The sequence below is a fragment of the Magnusiomyces paraingens genome (genome assembly GCF_902498895.1).
Source record: "Magnusiomyces paraingens strain CBS 517.90 genome assembly, contig: contig3, whole genome shotgun sequence".
In the NCBI taxonomy this organism is placed as follows: Eukaryota; Fungi; Ascomycota; class Dipodascomycetes; order Dipodascales; family Dipodascaceae; genus Magnusiomyces; species Magnusiomyces paraingens.
In genome coordinates this window covers 3,472,713-3,493,078 of record NW_022474069.1, presented here as the reverse complement: position 1 = coordinate 3,493,078, position 20,366 = coordinate 3,472,713, and the positions used below count along the sequence as shown (strand labels likewise).

Sequence of the window (20,366 nt, the reverse complement as noted above, 5' to 3'; positions counted from 1 at the left end):
CCATCAAATATTATTATCATTGCTATTTGCTTAATTCTTCTTTTTTTTTTTTTTTTATAATAAAAACAAATATCATGACTTACTGGCAAACCAGAGTAGGCCACCGTGGTAATCTCAAGCTTTCTCGCGCGTCTCACGACGATTACTTTCTTGACTTTGCATCCACAGACCCCCCACTCCCCACATCGTCTCCGCCGGTGCCAATTGAAATCCCAAGACAACCTTCTCGGCCAAGCATTTCCGAAACTTCACTTGACCCGACTCTACACTTTTTTCAAAATGCAAGCTATCCGCCGCGTCAGCATACTACTTACCAGCCACATTACACTGCACGACCTCCGGCTCTCCCACCACCGCGTGCAACACCGGCGCAGCAAGACGTGTTTGAACACCAACTTGCACGCGTAGCATTTGAAGAGGAAGAGCGCGAAGAGGCCCGTGTTGACGAGTTTTTAGAAGAGCGACCAGGAACCCTTGCGACGCGAGACAATGCACGTGCAGAGGTGGCCGAAATGATGGTAGTACAGCGACCGCGCGACATGTTCATTGTTCTTGGTGGCGGACCTGAAGCTCAGCGCCAGATTCAAGAGATTCATGGACAGAGAGCCGACCTTGAGACAGCACCTGGGGCAGTTGCACCTGGGGTTGTTACACCGCCGCACTCGCCGCACATTATCCAAGAAAGGTTTGCCGAGGAAGGCGGTACCGGACAAGTCGCCGATGACGGAGGAGGAGGAAATGGAGAAGGGGGAGGGGGAAGAGTAAGGCGAGAAGAAGCCCCTGAAGAGGGGAGTGATCAAAGTGGCAGGAATGGATTTCAGGAGCAACAGCAGCAGCAGCAGCAGGGGCAACAGCAGGGGCGACAACAGGATCTGCAAAATCAATCTGGAATGATTCAAGAGTCCACTCGTGCAGAGGCTCGTGAAGAAACCCGTGATAGTGATGGAGTGCATCCCCCTTATTCACGGCTGGAGTATACTGCAGCGCAGCTGTTGTTAAAGCTTGATGACGAAATGCACCCCAACACGGGACAATCTTCAAAAGGATCCTCATCTAATAAGAATACAGTGCAGCAAGTGAACTCATCTGAATTACCTGTTTTGGAAAAAGGCTCTGAAGAACTACGATCAAGAATGCACTTTGGAATGGATCAGAAAAAAGCAACAGATTTTCATTATAATGATGATCGTATTACGACAGCTACATCTTCAGGAGGTTCAAGCAAGAGAAATACAGATAAAAAATTAAGTAATGAAAGCGCTAGAAGCAGCACTAAAGCAAAAGGGGGTAAAAAAATTCAAGGCAATAATCGCAAAAATTCCAGGTCCCAGAAACAAGAGCCTAAAGCTTCACGGAACAAACGACGATCAAAGGTTCCCAAGATTTCGCCACCGCCAGGTCCTAATCTTTCACCCCCACCTTCTGTTGCACGCAATGCTGAAGAAGCCACGGAAGCTATGGTTAAAGCAATGAAGAAGGGGCCGGCTTTCTCAACTAAAGACCTTTTGCGACAGGAAAGAGAGATTGAACGATTGAAGCAACATATGAGTTTTGTTGAAAAAAGGCAACGCCAGCAAGCTGAGATAGTCAATAAACAACGTGATCAACAAGAAAAATTGCAACGGGAAATGGGTCCACGACTGGAAAAAGAAATGGAGGACCGGAAATTGGGGAACATGTTGAGTAGAGGGTATAATAAGGGAACTAATGGGATTGAATTTGGCAATGGACATAGATACCTTGAAATGATGGTGCAAAGGTCGATGGGGGAAGTTTTGAAAGTTGAGAGAAATGAAATCATAAATGGTCCTTCTTCATTTCAAATTTATGAAGAACGCCAATCTCAATTATCTGCACAGTTGGAACAACAAGGCAGAAACTCTGAACGACCTTTTGACTTTGCTGCACAGCAAAATCAAAACCAAAATCAATCATTGACCCCGCAACCTTTCTTGCAGCTCAGTGCAGGTAATGGACAGAGACCTTTGACAGAGACATCAGAAAGACTTTTGCAACCGGGATCTCCCCCAAGAGTTCAACCAGGCGCACCAGTGCCGCAATCACAGATACCCGTATTGCGACAACAACATGAAGGACCCTATCAACAGTCCAATGTGTTTGCATCTCAACAATATGCAGACACGGAACCCAGAAGCCTGCTACAATTGGTACCTATAAATCAGCAACAAAGCTTGACGGCAACTCAAGAACATGGGAGACAGCCTGTGATGCAACTAGTTTCAGTGACTCGACCACCACCACCATCATTTCAAATACTAACACAGTCCGAAATACGACCTTTTACGGAATCAACACCAATGCTTCAAAGGCCACCAATGTCAGAGGTTAGGCCCATAACTACAGTAGCATCAGTTACTCAAGGGCAAGTTGGGTCATCCTCAGAAAGGCCATTTGAACCTGAACATAGTTCCACCAAGCAATCTGCACAAACAACAAGCTCTCAACAACAACCCGGGTCACTCGAAAGAAGAGATTTCTCTACAATGCAATTAATGCATAGACCTCAGCAATCACAAGAATTGGGGACTAGACCTCCTACTCAATTACCTTTAAATACTTTAGGGCCCCATATTCAACCTGTATTAGCACCTCAACAACTTTCTGAGCTTAGAAGTGGACCGACGTCGCAACAAGGACAACCTTCTCTAAACCAATCCCAGCAAAACACTAGGCTTAGACAACCACCATTGCCCCCTGCACTAGGACATGCTCATACATGGCGGCTTCGTCAAATGGAAAGAGAAGCAGAACAACAAGAGAGAGAAAATGAACATTTGCGTCGGCGGGAGCTGGACCGTCGTCGAAATGAAATGCAAAATGAATTGGAGTCGCATCAACGCTCACTTCATTTTCTACGCCGGCCAGCGCAAACTGTGCAATGGAATCCTAGATTTTTCCATAGCTTTTTTGGGCCACTTCGCGAAGGGGTTCGGTCTGCTCCTGCTATTCATATGCAGATGCATACATGCGATGAAGCTTTAGGAGCTCTATCCGGAGGAATACGCGACTTACCTGCTGGCCCACCTAGACCAGGACAACGGCCACCAAACCCTCCAGGAACAGTGTCTCGAAACAATGGTCCGGATTCGCAGGAATTGTGGTATCCTCCCATGTCGGACCAGATTATGGAAGAACGCCAGAGATTAGGATTTTATTCTACACCTGTTTCACAAGCACATGCTCAAGAACAGGCTCAGAATCGGGCTCAAGAACAGGCTCAAGACCAGACACAGGAACAGACACAGGAACAATCACAAGAATCAGAACAGTCCCATTCGCAGCCTGACTCACAACATAATCACCTTTATTCAAGACCGTTGTCAAATCCTCAGTCTCCTTTAAGCTTGATACCAATTAGCACACTTTTAGATGACCCTTCTCCAACTCAGCAGTCTTCTATTCCAATTGCGTTACCTGCTTTAAGATCTTTTTCTAGGCCTCAATCTCCACTGAGTATTAGCCCAATGAGCCTTTCTCCTGCACAAACTGAACGTGCCATATACTCTACTCATTCCAGTTATACAGCTTCAAGACCATTGTCAACCCCCCAATCACCATTAAGTTTATACCCCTCTGATACTTATTCGAGACAATCTCAAGAAACTTATCAACAATCATTACCCTTTTCTCAACAAAGATACCCAATTGGGGCATCAGGTTCAAGACCCTTGTCAGGACCCTTGTCAGGGCCTCAAAATTCCATACGTCTTCCACCTCTTAATATACCCTCAAGGCAATTACCTTTATCTACAAATCAATTTAGTCAAGGATTTCCAGACACTCTTACTATACAATCACGACAATCTTTTATTCAGCCTGACCAGAGATTTGAAGCATCTATTTCAGAACATCCCAGGACTTCTACTACAAATGAACATAGTCAACAACAAGGGACAGCACCTCCTACTCCGCCGCTTCAGCCTGATGTTTCCAATCCACAAATGCAACAGCTGCAGGAACAGGAACAGGAACAGTCCTCACCTGCTCAACCTTCTCTGACCACTTCTAATCCACCACCTCCTGACCAAGCACCTGCACCTCTGCCACCTCCAAGACCGCCCCCTGTTGATGGGCCTTCTGAGAGGACCCCAGAACTTATGTTAATGTCTTGGGAAAACATGCACGAACTCCAAGTTTTGCTTCTTGATTACTTTGGCGACCCCCCTCGGTACCGTGACCAATTGGAAGCGTTACTTAACAGGATCCGCACAAATATTGAAGAAAATATTTGGGACTATCTTAACGCACCTTTTTATATACAAGAAATGTTTACGAATCGGCAATGGCAAATTTTAAATATTATTGGTAATCAAATGGGAGAAATGTTTGGAATGCCTCCTGGATATGGAAGGTTTGTTACTATAAATGGGCTGATTGTTGTAATAATTATGAATGAAGACTTTGAACAGGATTTTGAAAATGACTTTGAGGAATTTTTACAAGAATGGGGGGAATTTGAAGAAGAGATTGACACAGAAATTGAGCATATTAGACGCATATTGGAAGGTGAAGAAACGGATGACGAAGAAATTGAGGATTTAATGGATACCTTTGATATTAGTTCTATTAGCTCTGAAGAATTTGAGCTTGAACAAGATGATGAGGATGAGGATGAGGATGATAATAGTGATACCGATTAAGAATTTCCAAATTGGTAGGTTATTTCAATTCTATCAAAAAGAAATTATAAAAAATTTAACTTTGGGTACTTTTTCATACCCATGATGAATACCAGACTTTCAATGTAACTTTTTATCCCTAATGAATTTTTTTTACAATAATATATCAGTTCATAGTTAAACAAATTTGAAATTGTCTCAAACTAATATTTCCAAAAAAAACCATATATTTTATTTCATTTTTTTCACATTTTTTAATAATTTAGTTGAATAGAAGGGTAGTCACGTTATAAAATCAGCATGTCTTAGACATACAATAAAATCTAATACTTTATTTTCAGTATATCTTAAATAAATTTAATTATACATAAAAGTTAATAAATTAAAGTAATAGTCTAAGCATAATAAGTTTCCCGGTTCCATCAGTTGAGCTCGAGCACTATCTTATCCTTAATCTTATGTTGAACATGGTAGCGAGGCTTTTCTAACATTAGATCTAATAAATGCAGTTTATCTTTAATTTTTTAAATAGATTCAAATTGACAAAAAAAAAGAATATATATTGTTTGATTATTATTCAAACTATATAAAAATATACTAAATCATCATCAAAGCTACTTTTTTTAAATTAAATATATATTATTTGTTGTTGTTATTTTAATTTACAAAAAATAATGGGTTGTTAAAACTAAACTTTTTTTAAAATAATTGTTTGTTTGTTTGTTTTTATTCAAGGGTTATAGAACTATATAACATCAGCATCTGCGCTATCCTTTTATTGTCTGACTATGTGACTTGCCGGTTTTCATTTGTACCTTTTTAGTACGGGTGGTTTCTGTTCTGTGCGTCTCCGGTAGCCCGGAAGATGGGCCCTGATGCCAGCTTACGAGGAACAGGGAGAACCAGTCTGTCGGTCCCAAAACCTTCCCAACCCATTTCCACTTATCTTCACGGACGCCCATGTATTTCTTAATCTCTTCCGTCAGAGATACGGCCCGCAATCACCTGCAGGCTATTTAGACTGTACGGAAGAGTCGGCATTCCTGTAACCAGGGTAGCCTATGGTTTTCAGTCTAGGTGTATACTCCCGTACACATCCTCAGGAAAAGGGGGTATTCTGGGAATCGAACCCAGTATCTTCTTTTTTAAAATAAAATAAATAACAGATTTATTAGCTTTCTGTTAAGTTTCCTGATATTGTTATTAGTTTCATAACTTTATAAGTCACGTGCCTTGCTAGCTCAATCGGTAGAGCGTGAGACTCTTAATAAGAGTTTATCTCAAGGTTGGGGGTTCGAGCCCCCCGTAGGGCTAATTCTTTTCTTTTACAACTTTGTTATTATTTTTTTTTTTAGAGTTACTCTAGATAATCTACAACATTTTTAGATGTATATATATTATGGTGATGAACTTCTTCCATCATCTTATTATTTTCAACTCATATATACTAAACCATTTTAAAAACAAAAGAAAAAACTGTAATTTACAAAGTTTTATTGCACAAAATTGTTTATAGTGACTTTTTTTTTCTATTAATAATTGGGGATCTTTATTGGAATTTTTTGATTATTTTTTTTTTCTTTTGTTTTTTTAATTGATTTTTAAAATAAACATGGCCATGGGGAATTAGAATTTGGGTAAATTTTCAATTATTTATACAAATAAAAAGTATTTATTAAAACATACAAAATTTTGATATTTTTTCCCATTAAGGGAAGAAGAATATTAAAAGCATTCACATTTCCACCATGTATGAATCAGTACAATGTATCCTTTTTTAAGTGCTTTCACAATTAATTTTTTTTTTCAACCATCTAAGACAAGCATTTAACTCCATAATTTCATTGTCTTAAGTATTACTTTAAATTTTTTTTTTCATTTTAGGACAATCATTGTAATTAGTGCCTTTTAATAAGGTCAGATAAAGTTGTATTTAATTTTTTTGAGATATCTAGCTATTTTGTTTTTCTAAACATTGAAAAACTTACATTATTTTAATTTTTAAACTAAAAATAACTATCATAGTTATTTCTTTGGTATGTTATTAGCCAAAAAATCTAAACGCTTGTTTGTTTGTTTGTTTGTTTTTATTCAAGGGTTATAGAACTATATATAACATCAGCATCTGCGCTATCCTTTTATTGTCTGACTATGTGACTTGCCGGTTTTCAGTTGTACCTTTTTAGTACGGGTGGTTTCTGTTCTGTGCGTCTCCGGTAGCCCGGAAGATGGGCCCTGATGCCAGCTTACGAGGAACAGGGAGAACCAGTCTGTCGGTCCCAAAACCTTCCCAACCCATTTCCACTTATCTTCACGGACGCCCATGTATTTCTTAATCTCTTCCGTCAGAGATACGGCCCGCAATCACCTGCAGGCTATTTAGACTGTACGGAATAGTCGGCATTCCTGTAACCAGGGTAGCCTATGGTTTTCAGTCTAGGTGTATACTCCCGTACACATCCTCAGGAAAAGGGGGTATTCTGGGAATCAAACCCAGTATCTTCCGCTTTCGAGCGAACGTGTTATCCTTTACACCATCCAGCCCTTTCCCAAAATCTAAACGCTGTTTGTTTGTTTGTTTGTTTTTATTCAAGGGTTATAGAACTATATAACATCAGCATCTGCGCTATCCTTTTATTGTCTGACTATGTGACTTGCCGGTTTTCATTTGTACCTTTTTAGTACTGGTGGTTTCTGTTCTGTGCGTCTCCGGTAGCCCGGAAGATGGGCCCTGATGCCAGCTTACGAGGAACAGGGAGAACCAGTCTGTCGGTCCCAAAACCTTCCCAACCCATTTCCACTTATCTTCACGGACGCCCATGTATTTCTTAATCTCTTCCGTCAGAGATACGGCCCGCAATCACCTGCAGGCTATTTAGACTGTACGGAATAGTCGGCATTCCTGTAACCAGGGTAGCCTATGGTTTTCAGTCTAGATGTATACTCCCGTACACATCCTCAGGAAAAAGGGGGTATTCTGGGAATCGAACCCAGTATCTTCCGCTTTCGAGCGAACGTGTTATCCTTTACACCATCCAGCCCTTTCCCCTTTAATCTAAACGCTGCACCAGTTAATTTTAATATTAATCTTTGACAAGCCCGGTATGTAGTCTCTGAGTGGTAATGTTTTTAACAATCGGCAATAGTTTAGTGGCTAGAATTTCCGCCTGTCAGCTTTTAATAGCAGCTCGCGGGGGACCGGGGTTCAATTCCCCGTTGCCGAGATTTACTTTTTTTTCATTTCTATTTCTATTTATTTTTTTAAAGAGTCATCAAAAGAGAGAGGAGAGGTGCTTCATGTTGTGGTGGTGACAAGATTTTCAATGGTAGTTTTTTTTTTTTTTTTCAAAGTGATAATAAGTAATAGTGAGATTATGTAATCAGATATTGGGGTGAACTAAAACTTAAATAAAATAATTATTTCTAAAATATGAACATTCCAGTCATGACAATTAACAAACTTAGGAAGAAGACAAATCCACAGCAAATTTTTGGTCCTTAAAAAAAGAAAAAAAAATCGATAATATTGACAAAAAGAATAGGTTTCAATGCGTCAGCCCGGAGTCGAACCGGGGGCTCGTCGATGGCAACGACGAATTTTACCGCTAAACCACTAACGCTTCTTAAGAAAGGATCAATTTTCAAGTTATATACATTGAAGTTTTGGTAAAGTCACATGACATAAACCCCCAGGTTTAAGTATTGTTTAATTGAAAATTTAGTACATCTTTCTTTTTTCTTCAAGGGACTACTTATATTATTATTATTATATATATATTACCGTATTAACATGAGAAATGTCTTTATAAAGCAATTCCTGTATTTCAAATTCTATCGGTTTAGTTAAAAAAAAATGTTTTTATTTCTTATATCTGTAGATATCAGTTTGAGTATTTTTATTGTAGTTGATTTGTTTGTTTTGCTTGTATATATTTAAGGGTTATAGAATTATATAACTTCAGTATCTGTGATATCCTTTTTGTTTTTACAATATATATATATATTGTAAAAATTCCATAATAAACTTTTAATTTGTGGAATTACTCACGGAAAATCGATGAGGATTGGAAGAGAGTACGTAACTATGTAGCTATTTATACTATTTCTAATTACCCAAAAACTAACACTTCAGTTATCACATTAAATATGAATCTTGAAGTTGTTCGATATTTCGTTCCTGTATTTTACATTTTTAATAATCGGCAATAGTTTAGTGGCTAGAATTTCCGCCTGTCAGCTATTCAATAGCAGCACGCGGGGGACCGGGGTTCAATTCCCCGTTGCCGAGCTTTATTTTTTTCCCATTTATGTTTATTTATTTTTTATTTAAATTCCATTAAGAGTCATCTAAAGAGAGTGGTGAGGTGCTTGATGTGGTGGTGGTGGTATCGAGAATTCCAAGAATATTTTTTTTTTCTTTGAAAGTGTGTATACGTCAATATTGATTATGTAATCCCATTTGGGGATGCACAGAAAAAAAACTATAGAGTAAAATAAAATAATAACTTTCGTTCCATGACAGTTAACAAACTTAAGAAGAATACAGACCACATTGGTTTTTAGTCTTTTAAGACATAAAAAAAATGATCAATGATGACAAAAAGAATAACTTTCAATGCGTCAGCCCGGAGTCGAACCGGGGGCTCGTCGATGGCAACGACGAATTTTACCGCTAAACCACTAACGCTCCTTAGAAAAGAGAAATTTTTAAATATTATAACATAAAGATTTTTCCAAAGTCATGTGATATAAACCTATAGGTTTAAATGTTATTTAATTTAATTCTTACTTTAACTTCTTTTTCTCCACAAACGTCTTATATAAGTGTTTTAATGTCAGAAACATCATGATAAAGAGAATACTGAATTTAAAATTGTGGAAGACAATTTTAAATTTATTTTTTTATTACATCAAATATCAATTTTAGTATTTTTGTTGTGGTTAATTGTTTGTTTGTTTGTTTTTATTCAAGGGTTATAGAATTATATAACATCGTTGTGATTAATTTGAGATTAGCTTAGAAAAGATAGATTATAAAATAGATTTATAATTTTGTAGAATTCTATAATATTATGTAATCAGCCGTTGTAGTATAGTGGTTAGTACACTTCGTTGTGGCTCTTAAAATGAATCGAATCCGAAGAAACCTCAGTTCGATTCTGGGCAACGGCATTTTTTTAAGTAAAAATTTAATTTTTTTTTTTTTTTGTATTTTTTTTTGCCAAAAAAGAGGGAAAAAAAAAAAAACTTTTTTTCTGGTGGGTGAAGATTTCAGATATAAGTGTTTGGATGTTAAAGAAAGAAAAAAAAAATAAAAAAAATTTTCTTTAATCATCATCTTTCTATACTTGAACTTGAACACACTTTTTTTTATTTTTATTTTTATTTTTTTTCTTTCTAGATTAATTTTAAGTATCATCATTATGGCAAAACGAAAGTCAGGTGGTTTGGCGGCATTGAATGCGACTCTTGCGCGGGAACGCCAACTGCAACAGTTGAAGAATAAACAGCTTCGATCTCAAAACAAGCTTCCAAACACCAAGGGATCCCAGCACGGGGTGAATAAAAATAAACAATCGGGAAATGTGGTTAAGAAGAAGAATAATAATAAGAAGAATGATGAAATGGAGGAAGAGGAGAACAATGAAAAGGTAGAAGAAGAAGAAGAAGAGGAAGAAGAAGAACCTAAGGAGGAACCTACAGAGAAAAGCGAAGAACACGAAGATAATGACAATGATAATGATGATGAACAACTGGAAGAGAAAACTATAGAAAAAGATTTAACAGAACCAGAATCGAATTCCTCAGAGAAAAGGGGTCCAACATTATCACGTAAAGCATTTATTCCATTTAAGCCCACCGATCGGGTTTTACTTGTTGGTGAGGGAGACTTTTCCTTTGCACGGAGTATTCTTGAATCTGGGCTTGCGAAATATGTGCGGCCCACAAATCTTGATTCCTTAACTCTATTAGAGAAAAAGTATCCTGATTGTGTTGTGGAGAATATTTCATACTTGAAGAATTTCCATGCAGCTTTACCGAAAGAAGATGATAAAGAAAATGAAGAAAATGAAGATAATGAAGGTAATGATGACGAGAAGTATGATTACAGAAAATACCTGGTGGACAGTTCTAGTGGTGCACCAAAACAATCGACAACCCCCCTAGAGGACGGGGACGGTGAATGGACGGCGGCACCGTTGTATGAGGTTGATGCTCAAGCTCTTCACCGTCATAAGCAAGTTTGTACCTCTGGGCCTTATGATGTGATTTTGTTTAATTTCCCACACACGGGTGCTGGGATTAAAGACCAAGCACGTAACGTTGCAGCACAGCAGCGGCTTTTGTCTGGGTTTTTTGGGTCGTGTGTAGCGGCAGAAGGTGCTGGTTCAGGTGTTTCCAAGAAACGAAAAACACGGCCGTTGCTACAGCCTGGGACAGGTACAGTTGTTGTAAGTTTATTTGAGGGTGCTCCATATAATTTATGGGGGATTAAGGCATTGGCCAAACAGTATGGATTATCATTACAAAGATCTTCAGGGTTTGAGTGGGCAGCATTCCCTGGATATTCGCATAGGTTGACATTAGGTAAAGGTGATACAACTAAGGCGGCGGAAACACGGGCTGCACGAATTTATGTTTTTGAAAGAGCAGATGCTGATGCTGTTAAGAAGAGGCTTAAGCAACAGGAAACAAAACGGGCACAGAATAGGGCCATGGCAGCGATTGCAAGTAATCTAAAGGGGAAAAAGGGGAAGCGGAAGATAGTTCAAATGATGAAAAGACAAAAGGGAGGAAGTTAAAAAAAAAAAATATACAGAAAGACATTATTCATAAAACCATTACATTATACATGAAAAAAAAAAAAAAAAAGAGAGAGAGAGAGAGAGACAAGTCATTAATTGATTAAATCTTTTGGCTGGGAGGGTTGTTAATCTTGCCAACATAGTTAACGGCAGCAAGACCAGAGGCAGGGTCTCTGCGAACACCAAGTTCAAGAAGCTTTGCAAAGACTTTAGCAAAATCTTGGAAGAAGAGATCCTTATCGGCGGCGTACTTTTCGACCCAAGGTTTAAAGGAGGGGTCTTGGATAAGAGAATAATCAGTGGGGAGCATCATAAGACGTTCATTAAGGTCCTCTTCATCATCATCGGCATCATAGTATTGTTCAATGCCATTATCATTTTTCTGAAGGACCCAGTTGCTGCTAAGTAAGGTTTTAAAGTAAGTATTTGAAAACTTTATAGGGTTAGTAACCCAAGGTCCTTGAAATCCTGAGCGATCCTTGTGGCAACGGCCAAGGTTATGAGCACCACAAAGGGCTACAATTTCTTGGTCATTGAATCCCATGCGGTAGAAAATGACTCGCAGATGGTCTTGTCCAAGAGCACCATCAGGTAAACGGCCATTAGGAGGAACATTTGAGTCATCTACATAATCGATACGACCTGGGGCCCAATTAACTTGAGGACCACCCATAGCTTCAAGGGCAATTTTCCCAGCAAATGTCCAAAGGTCTGCATATGTGATCCAGGGGAATTGTTGTTTAATAGGTTCAAGGAATTTTCGAGCATATTCGAGACCATTATTTGCACCATCCATGGCTTCAGATTTGTAACGCATGGTAGATCCGTTGGAGCCGCCTGTGCCGGTTGCGGCATCATAAGTTCCTGAAGCGTGCCAGGCTAAGCGTACAAGAACAGGACCTGTAGAACCGTCATCGTAGTCTTCGTTAGGAAGAATTTTGCGGATAGCTTCAGCGACAGCGTTATAATCGTGGTCAACCATTTTTTTTCTTTTTAGAGAGATTTGTATGTATGTATGTATATATATATATGTATATATATTAATATAGATGAGTGAATAGAAAGAAATGAGAGAGGAAAGGGAGGGGGGATAAATAAAAATGTTTGTTAGTTAAAGTGGGGGGGGGGAGGAGGAATTTGAGTTGTATTTATATGTATTGTATTTTAATATTTATTAGGGGAGACAACTTTTTTTAAAAAAAAAATTATTTTCTTGCAATGGGCGCCGGCGCATTTCCAATTTACTCCACACTAGCTGAGTCATATATTATGTCATTAGTAGTAGTACTATATTAGTACTAAAGTATAATAGTATAGTAAAGTAGTAGTAGTAGTAAGTAGTGTAACATCCGAGGTCCTAATTCAAACAAACAAAAAAAAATTAAAATTTCCGAGAGGTATATATATATATATATATATAATTATAATTATAAGAAGAAGCCACAGAGTTATTAATTTAATTTATTTATATTATTTTTATATTATTTTAATATATAAAGTTCACACAAAAAGTTGATTTTAGTTATATTTGGAAGGTACCAGAAGAGATTTTAAAGTATATAATTAGAATTGAAAAAAAAAAAAAAAAAAAATTTTTTTCAATTATTCATATATATATTTCAAATAGTTTATTTGAAATTAAAGAATAAATAAATAAAAAATAAAAGACCTCAAAGCCCGTTTTTTAATTTTTTTTATTTTTATTTTATTTTTATTTTATTTTTATTTTATTTTTATTTTATTTTTATTTTGGCCCAGTGTTTTTTTCTTTTTTTTTTTTTTGGTTCCTCGGCATTAAACAAACCGACCACACACACACACATCATACAACCAAACCAGTCAAAAAAAAAAAAAAAAAAAAAAAAAAACAAACAGAAAGCAGCAGCAGCATCAGCAGTAATTTGTTTGGTTTTATTGCTGTAAACAACCAACCAACCAACCAACTTACCTCGTCAAAGTATTGCCATTAAAATAATCTTTTCCGTACATTAATTTTTTTTATTTTTAATTTTTAATGACCGAAATTCTCCGGAGGTTTTTGTTGTTTTTGTTGTTGTTGTTGTTGTTGTTATATTGTTGTTGTTTAAATCTTTACGGTATACAATAGAAAAAAAAAAAAAAAAAAAAAAAAAAAAAGAAGCTTTGAAAGCGACTTTTCTCCGAAGTATATTTAAATATATTTATTTATATATATATATTTTATATATATATTTATATATAATTATTATAAGTCTTACAATTAAAAGTTTTATTTTTTTTTTATTTTTTTTATTTTTTTCTTAATAAATTATTAAATAAAAATAAAAATAAAATAATAAAAGTTTCCACCTTTTTTTTTTTTTTCTTTTCTTTTCTTTTCTTTTCTATTAGAACCAATCAGTGGTCTTTGGTTGTCATCATTATCGTCAAGTAAGTAACCCATACAATATTCAAATTTATATTCAATCTTTAATATTCAATTTTATTATTTATTCAATTTTTATTCAATATTATTACGGTCTTTAAATAAATATCTTGTCTTGTAAAATCTGTTTTTTTCTAATATATATATTTGTATTACAAAATATAATATACTATTTACTATTTAAAAATTATCAGTGATTAATACATACAAAAAAACAATTAAAAAAAAAAAAAATAAGACCCTTTTTTTTTTTTTTTTTTTTCATCAATCGTACAGTTGCAGACTATGAACAATTATTATTATTATTATTATTATTATTATTATTATTATTTAATATTCTTTTCTTCTTCTTCTTCTTCATCTTTTTTTTTTATTTATAATTTATTCATTTTTTAAATTCTTTTATTTACTTTCTAAAATATTATTTTTATTTTTATTTATTTTTTATTTTTTATTTTTTTTTGGCTTGTGAAAAAATCATCCATTCTTTTTAATTTTTTATTCTCCCCTCCCTCCCTCCTCACCTTTTTTTTTTTTTTTTTTATAAAACCTATTGAAAATTAAACTAAACATAAAAATAGCCGTGCTAATTTCCAAAAGTAGTAATTTCTCTTAGAATATATAAATATATGTATAATATATTTCAACAATATCCCAATCTAAAAGGTCTTAAAAATTAATCAATTAATCAATTAAATAGTTTTAAATTAAAATTAACTACCAAGTGATTACATTAACAAAAAAAAATATTGTCTTCAAACTCTATCCTATATTTACGTAACAATACAATCAAATCTCATTCATTCCTCTTCCTCACTATCAATCTTCAGCTCATCAATTCCAATCTCAGGCAAATCATCATCATAATCATCATCATCTACAACTTCCTCTCCATCTCCATCAGCATAAAAATTGACATCAGATCGTAACTGCTCATCCTGTTCAAGCTCCTCCAAGAAATCCTCATAATCACGTTCCTGTCTTGCAATCACTGCATCCTGCTTATTCAATCCACCTCCTCCACCTCCTCCTCCTTTCCCTCCAACATCAACTGCATCTGCCGCCCGCTCTTGCTCTCTCTCATTATGTTCCACCGCCATCCGCTTCAACCGCCAATTGCGTTTCTTTTTCGCCTTCCGCTTGCCCTCTCCATCATATACCTTCTTTACCAAAATAACACTAGGAATCCGATCCTTATCTAACCCATCCCATAACTCACTATTCCAATTAGCATTCTCCAAATCATACCCCATCACTGTATCTCCAGGATGAATAATCCCACCTAAATGTGATCGTACATAATAAGTCGTATCATTGACCCCTAAATCAGAACTGCGCGCAACTGTAACATCACAAAGAACAAGATTCCCCCTACTCTCACCTGCCTGATCCACATCCAACACAACATACTCCGTCAGGTTCTTCATAGTCTCCAAAGACCCAAACGGTGTCTTCCAATAATTGGCTGCTGTTAATTCAGCTGTCTTTATTGTAGTAGGATCAAGAAAATGAATAGTATGGGCAATCCGTCGACACAGAACCAGCTGGGTCGGTAAAAGTCCAAGCGAATTGGCAATCTTCTTAGGCAACACCACCAAATCGTCCTTTGTAATAGGAACAATCTCCACATGATATGTAAACTTAAATGTCTTCTTGCTGGTATGAGTATCTTGAGAAATAAACTCCTCACTCTTCTTCACCTTAACTGGAATCACAGATTGAAGAAATTCCATCATCTTTACCGCATACTTCCGATCATTATAATAGAAATCAAGCCCTTCCTTATTCTCTTGGATATTCACCGTATTCTTATGTGCCTTGTGTTTTAAGATCAACTGCTCCAAATAGAAAAATGTCCGCTTATGTGCAACCCGCTGCCGCACTTGGATACTTGCCACCCAGGTATTGGCCGTGTAGCTCTTTGCACAATCAGGACACTGCGAGCCCTGTTCCACAAACTCCGCTTCAAAAGATTGCTGAACAACTGTATTTTGATACTCCTCTGCCTCTCCTTGAACAGAAATTTTAAGCTTTAGTCGTCGTGAATGCGGCTCTGTCCATATAAACCTAGCATCCACAAGCCGCACCTTTGACAACCCGCGGATCCGCTTCAAAATGGCAGCAAGCAATTCACGACTCTCTGGTGGTGCATAAACCCAATGGCTAGGAGGAACTTGAAGTCGCCCACATTTACGGCAAAAAACAAGTGTCCCTGACTTTTGAATGTCTCGAGTTATGTCCACAGAAAGCCGAATACATTCAGGACAAATGGCAACCCCCTGGGATTCCATTGGGTTCCCGCAATTGGCGCATGCAATAATTGGGTTGGTATGTTTCGGCGTAAACGTCACAATCGCACCGCTATTGATATTTTCAAGTGTTTCAAGGTCCATTACTATTGTTTTTATTATTATTCTTGAGTTGCTAAGATAAATAAAAAGGTAAAGTTGAGAATTCAAAGTGGCAACCTTTTTTTTTTTTTTTTTTTTTTTTTTTGCCTCCTCATAATTTTAAAACAAATTTTCGATGCTGACAAATTGACCATCATCACGTGTACACACTTTAGTTATCAACGGCTTTTTTTTTTTTTCTATATATGTCTACACTCAGTTTTTACTTACAAATGTTGACCGCTTGAATCCACGTTTGCGAGGAGCAGCAGCAGCAGCAGCAGCTGGATCTACTGTAGCTGGAGAACCAGGAACAGATCCTGTCGAAGGACTTTCCACTGTAGCCACTTCTTCCTTCTTTTCCACCTTCTTTTCTTGTATTTCTTCCTTCTTTTCTTCCTCTTTATTGACCTTTTCTTCATCCTTCTTGATCTTTTTAAACACTGTTGTCTTCATAGTAGTTGACGCCATCACAGCCTCTGCAGTGCTAGGCATTGGGGCTGTAGGCTCATCTCTCGGTCTTTTATTCTTTTTCGCATGGTTTGGAGTCCCTGAAATCACCGGTTTAATCTCTGTTGTTGCCTTGCGTAACTGAATAGGATGGTTCCCCACGTACTTGCCATTCATTTCTTTAAACGCGCGGAAATAGTCCTTGGGATCACTAAATGCCACAAACCCATAGCCCTTATTCCGAAACTGGTTCTTTGGATCCCGAACTACGCGTACTTTTGTTAGACTGGGGAATCGTGCCTCGTTCACTGAAGCTCCAGGACGAGGGTTTGGGTTGTACTTGAAAGCTCGATGAAGCATCTCATCTGTAACTTCGGCTGAAAGGTTACCAACAAAAAGACGGAAATGGGAAGGATCCCACTCCAGTAGCGATGGGTCGGTCCAAACCATACCAGCACGTTGACGCTTGACTGTAAGATTTTGTGGTTGGGTAGAAGTTATTTTGGTACTACTACTGCTACTATTACTATTAGCGGGAGGAGCTGCAGGCCCCACGACCAACGAACTAGAGGACAAGTTAGTAGATGTGGAGGTGGAGGTAGAGGAGGAAGAAGAAGAAGAGGAAGAGAATACAGGTGTATCATGGTAAGCTTTTTGTTGTAACGCAATAGCAGCATCGTACTGCTCTGGAGTCATAGGATCGGTCAAAGCAGCCGAAGAAATCGGGTTGCCTGCACTGTCCATAGAATGAGGTTGATGATGCCTATTGTTGTTAAAGTTATTATTGTGGAACCCCCCAGACATACGCGACTTTTTAAACTGGTCAAAAGCTCGAAGAGCCTTATTTGCAGCTGAGTTACGCGAGTACGGATGATTTTGAGAAGAAGAATCCGTAGTGCGAGATGTATTTTTCCATCCGTTAGGTGTGTTTGACATGGTTGTGATAGTTGAAGAGTTTATAATTTTTTTTTTTTTTTTGAATCAAAAAGTGATGGAAGAGAGTTGATGAAGATTTTGGAGGTTTTAATGAAGAAAAAAAAAAAAAAAAAAAAAAAAGATTTTCAGTGTCACGTGGCAAATAAACTTTGGGAACTTTCATTTAAAAAAAAAAAAAAAGTCCTCCATTTGAATTGAAATATCATCATCATCAAAGAGAAAGAAAAAAAAAACACCCTTAGAAATGTTCAATTAACTTTAAAACTTATCATTAATTAATAAACTAATTTTTTTTTATTTTTTTTAACTCCACGGAACCCAGAAATGTGTTTTTTTTTTTTTTTGATCTTTTCGGAACCCGGGTTGTTTGACTTCTAAACAAAAGCCGTCTGGGGTACATTTATAGATACTCACGATACGCGCCCACACAAAAATAATCCCAAAAAAAAAAAAAAAAAAAAGACCGCAATTTTTGTTTTACCAGCCCAGCCTTTTTTTTTTTTTTTTTTTTTTATTATTATTAAAAACTTCAACTAATTAGTTAAATTTATAAATTTCTCTGATTTAATCATCTTTTACTTCCCCTTAAATGAAGGACTTCTTCATAAACTTATATTCAAAATCATACAACTCAGTCAATTCCTAACAAAAAAAAAATGTCCGAGCCTATGGTCCCAGAAACTTTTGCTGATCGGCTTTATCAGCGATATTACAACATCATGTTTTACTCCAACAAGTATTTCCCACTCTGCATCTTATGTTGGTGCGGTCTCCTCATCTTCCCCTACGCGCTTTTCGGTCTACTCGTCGACTTTCTCAAATGGCAGTATGGCGATCCCAACTGGGTATATACCAAACCCCTTGATCCAACAGAAGATGATGAGGAACGTAATATCGGTTACACTCCACAAGATAATACTACTGCTACTACGGTAGCTCCAGTCACAAGTGAACCCCATCGCAACATGACAACCATGTTTTTCCGAGCAGGCGTCGCAATGCCCATGCCACGGAGGAACCCTGAAGATGAAAATAAAAAGAAACGCGGGGATTGTCTCAAAGAAAGTGAACTGGACGAACTTTTCCCAGTTCAAACGTACGGTGCACTCAAAGCCGCGCTAAAACGCGAATGGGCTGACGAAAAAATTGCTGAAGAAGAACGAACGCGAGAAAATGGTACAACTCATGTAAAAACGCCAGCAGGACCTCCAGACGCGTCAGTACGGAATTCAGTATTGTATCCAATACCCTCAGAAAACTTAGCACTCATGTGCACTATATGTCAATGTGTCATTGGGAAAGAAGAAGCATATGATGGAGAATCTGATGAAGAAGATGAGGACTATGAGAAAACTCATCAACATGAAAAAGACGATGACGATGAAGAAGAAGAAGGAGAAGGAGAAGGAGAAGATGATAATAATTGCGGAGCATCTGCTGCTTCAGATCAAACACAGACAAAGATTCCCCATACACCTAGTCCACGAGGAGATGACGTTTTAGTCCGCAGACTGGCATGTCATCACGTTTTCCATGATGAATGTATTAGAGAATGGTTATGTGATGTTAAAGGAAGTTGTCCACTTTGCAGTAGAGATTATGCTGCAGAAGTACATGGAGAAGAAAAGGAGGTTGACGAGAGTGTTGAAGAGAATCAACCTGCTTAAGATCTTGGTACAAAAATCAAGTGGTTTAAAATGAAAGCATTTATTTTTATATTTATTTTTAAATTCATAAACAATCAAGCATGTAATAAATCTATAGAATAGTTAGAGTGATAAATTATGTTTTGAAAAAAAAAAAAAAAAAAAAAAAAAAAAAAAAATGAAACGTTTTTGAAAAATAAATGTACTTTAAAACCCATTATTCAATATGTTCACTCTCTATAGAGAAAACATTCACTATATTGGGGTACATTTTATCAACACCACCACCATAAAAATAAATTAAAACCAAACAAAAAATTGTTTTACACACCATCGTCAACACTTGTTTCAGCATACTTAGCTTGATACAAGCTACGATTTTATAAATCATATTATATACTATTGTGTCTTGATTAAAATAACGAATCCACAATATACTTAGTTTTCTTTTAATTAGTGAAAGATACTAGATTCCAGAACGCAGAAATCTTTTCGAAAGGTATAACGCCAAACAAATGTTGCCACCTTTATCATCACATATATACCTGAAGCAACTTTGAGAATGATTTGAAGCACGGTAAATAGATATTTAAATGAGTTTTCTAGGCCTTATGATTCCTCTGAGTCCACCAAATTTGATTTTGTTATGATTGATAATACGATAAGAAGGCAATTAAGTACGTAAACCCTTTCAAAATATGGGGTATCAACATTAGACAATACATTCCAGCAACTCTTTTCTTAAAAAAACAAGTTCTCGGTTAAATGATGTGTTTATTTCCAGTGACTGCTAGTTTCACAGATATCTGTATGATCTCAGAGCCAATTGAGATTGATTTCACTATTCTTGAAAGTCAATTTAGTGCATAAAACATCTATTGCAATCGCCACACTTCACTGCTCTATACTGTACTATACCAAATAATAATTACCAGGTTTTTTGGATCATAAGCTAGTATTTATGACTCCACTGAGCCAATTATTTTTGATTCCAATTCTCTTAGAGGTTTATTTAAAATTTTTAAGTCTCAATCTTTTTACACTCAAAACAAACATTATACAAAACTAAATACTCTGCTTTTTTGACAAAAAAA

At 36.7% G+C, this 20,366-nt stretch overlaps 6 protein-coding genes across 6 annotated transcripts; 3 read left to right on the top strand and 3 right to left on the bottom strand.

Moving 5' to 3' along the window:
• Window positions 1–74: 74 nt before the first annotated feature.
• Window positions 75–4,661, top strand: SAPINGB_P004370 (uncharacterized protein; the record flags this gene model as incomplete). The annotated part of the gene is made up of 1 exon (XM_031999085.1): window positions 75–4,661. One exon carries the CDS (start codon window positions 75–77, stop codon window positions 4,659–4,661), a length of 4,587 nt encoding a protein of 1,528 aa, XP_031854976.1.
• Window positions 4,662–10,063: 5,402 nt separating this feature from the next.
• Window positions 10,064–11,443, top strand: SAPINGB_P004369 (uncharacterized protein; the record flags this gene model as incomplete). Its single annotated transcript, XM_031999084.1, has 1 exon — window positions 10,064–11,443. One exon carries the CDS (start codon window positions 10,064–10,066, stop codon window positions 11,441–11,443), a length of 1,380 nt encoding a protein of 459 aa, XP_031854975.1.
• A 103-nt stretch (window positions 11,444–11,546) lies between these two features.
• On the bottom strand, window positions 11,547–12,428 carry SAPINGB_P004368 (uncharacterized protein; the record flags this gene model as incomplete). The annotated part of the gene is made up of 1 exon (XM_031999083.1): window positions 11,547–12,428. One exon carries the CDS (start codon window positions 12,426–12,428, stop codon window positions 11,547–11,549), a length of 882 nt encoding a protein of 293 aa, XP_031854974.1.
• A 2,222-nt stretch (window positions 12,429–14,650) lies between these two features.
• Window positions 14,651–16,243, bottom strand: SAPINGB_P004367 (uncharacterized protein; the record flags this gene model as incomplete). Its single annotated transcript, XM_031999082.1, has 1 exon — window positions 14,651–16,243. One exon carries the CDS (start codon window positions 16,241–16,243, stop codon window positions 14,651–14,653), a length of 1,593 nt encoding a protein of 530 aa, XP_031854973.1.
• Window positions 16,244–16,456: 213 nt separating this feature from the next.
• On the bottom strand, window positions 16,457–17,626 carry SAPINGB_P004366 (uncharacterized protein; the record flags this gene model as incomplete). Its single annotated transcript, XM_031999081.1, has 1 exon — window positions 16,457–17,626. The coding sequence occupies one exon, from the start codon at window positions 17,624–17,626 to the stop codon at window positions 16,457–16,459; it is 1,170 nt and encodes a 389-aa protein (XP_031854972.1).
• Window positions 17,627–18,282: 656 nt separating this feature from the next.
• Window positions 18,283–19,293, top strand: SAPINGB_P004365 (uncharacterized protein; the record flags this gene model as incomplete). Its single annotated transcript, XM_031999080.1, has 1 exon — window positions 18,283–19,293. One exon carries the CDS (start codon window positions 18,283–18,285, stop codon window positions 19,291–19,293), a length of 1,011 nt encoding a protein of 336 aa, XP_031854971.1.
• Between the last annotated feature and the right edge of the window lie 1,073 nt (window positions 19,294–20,366).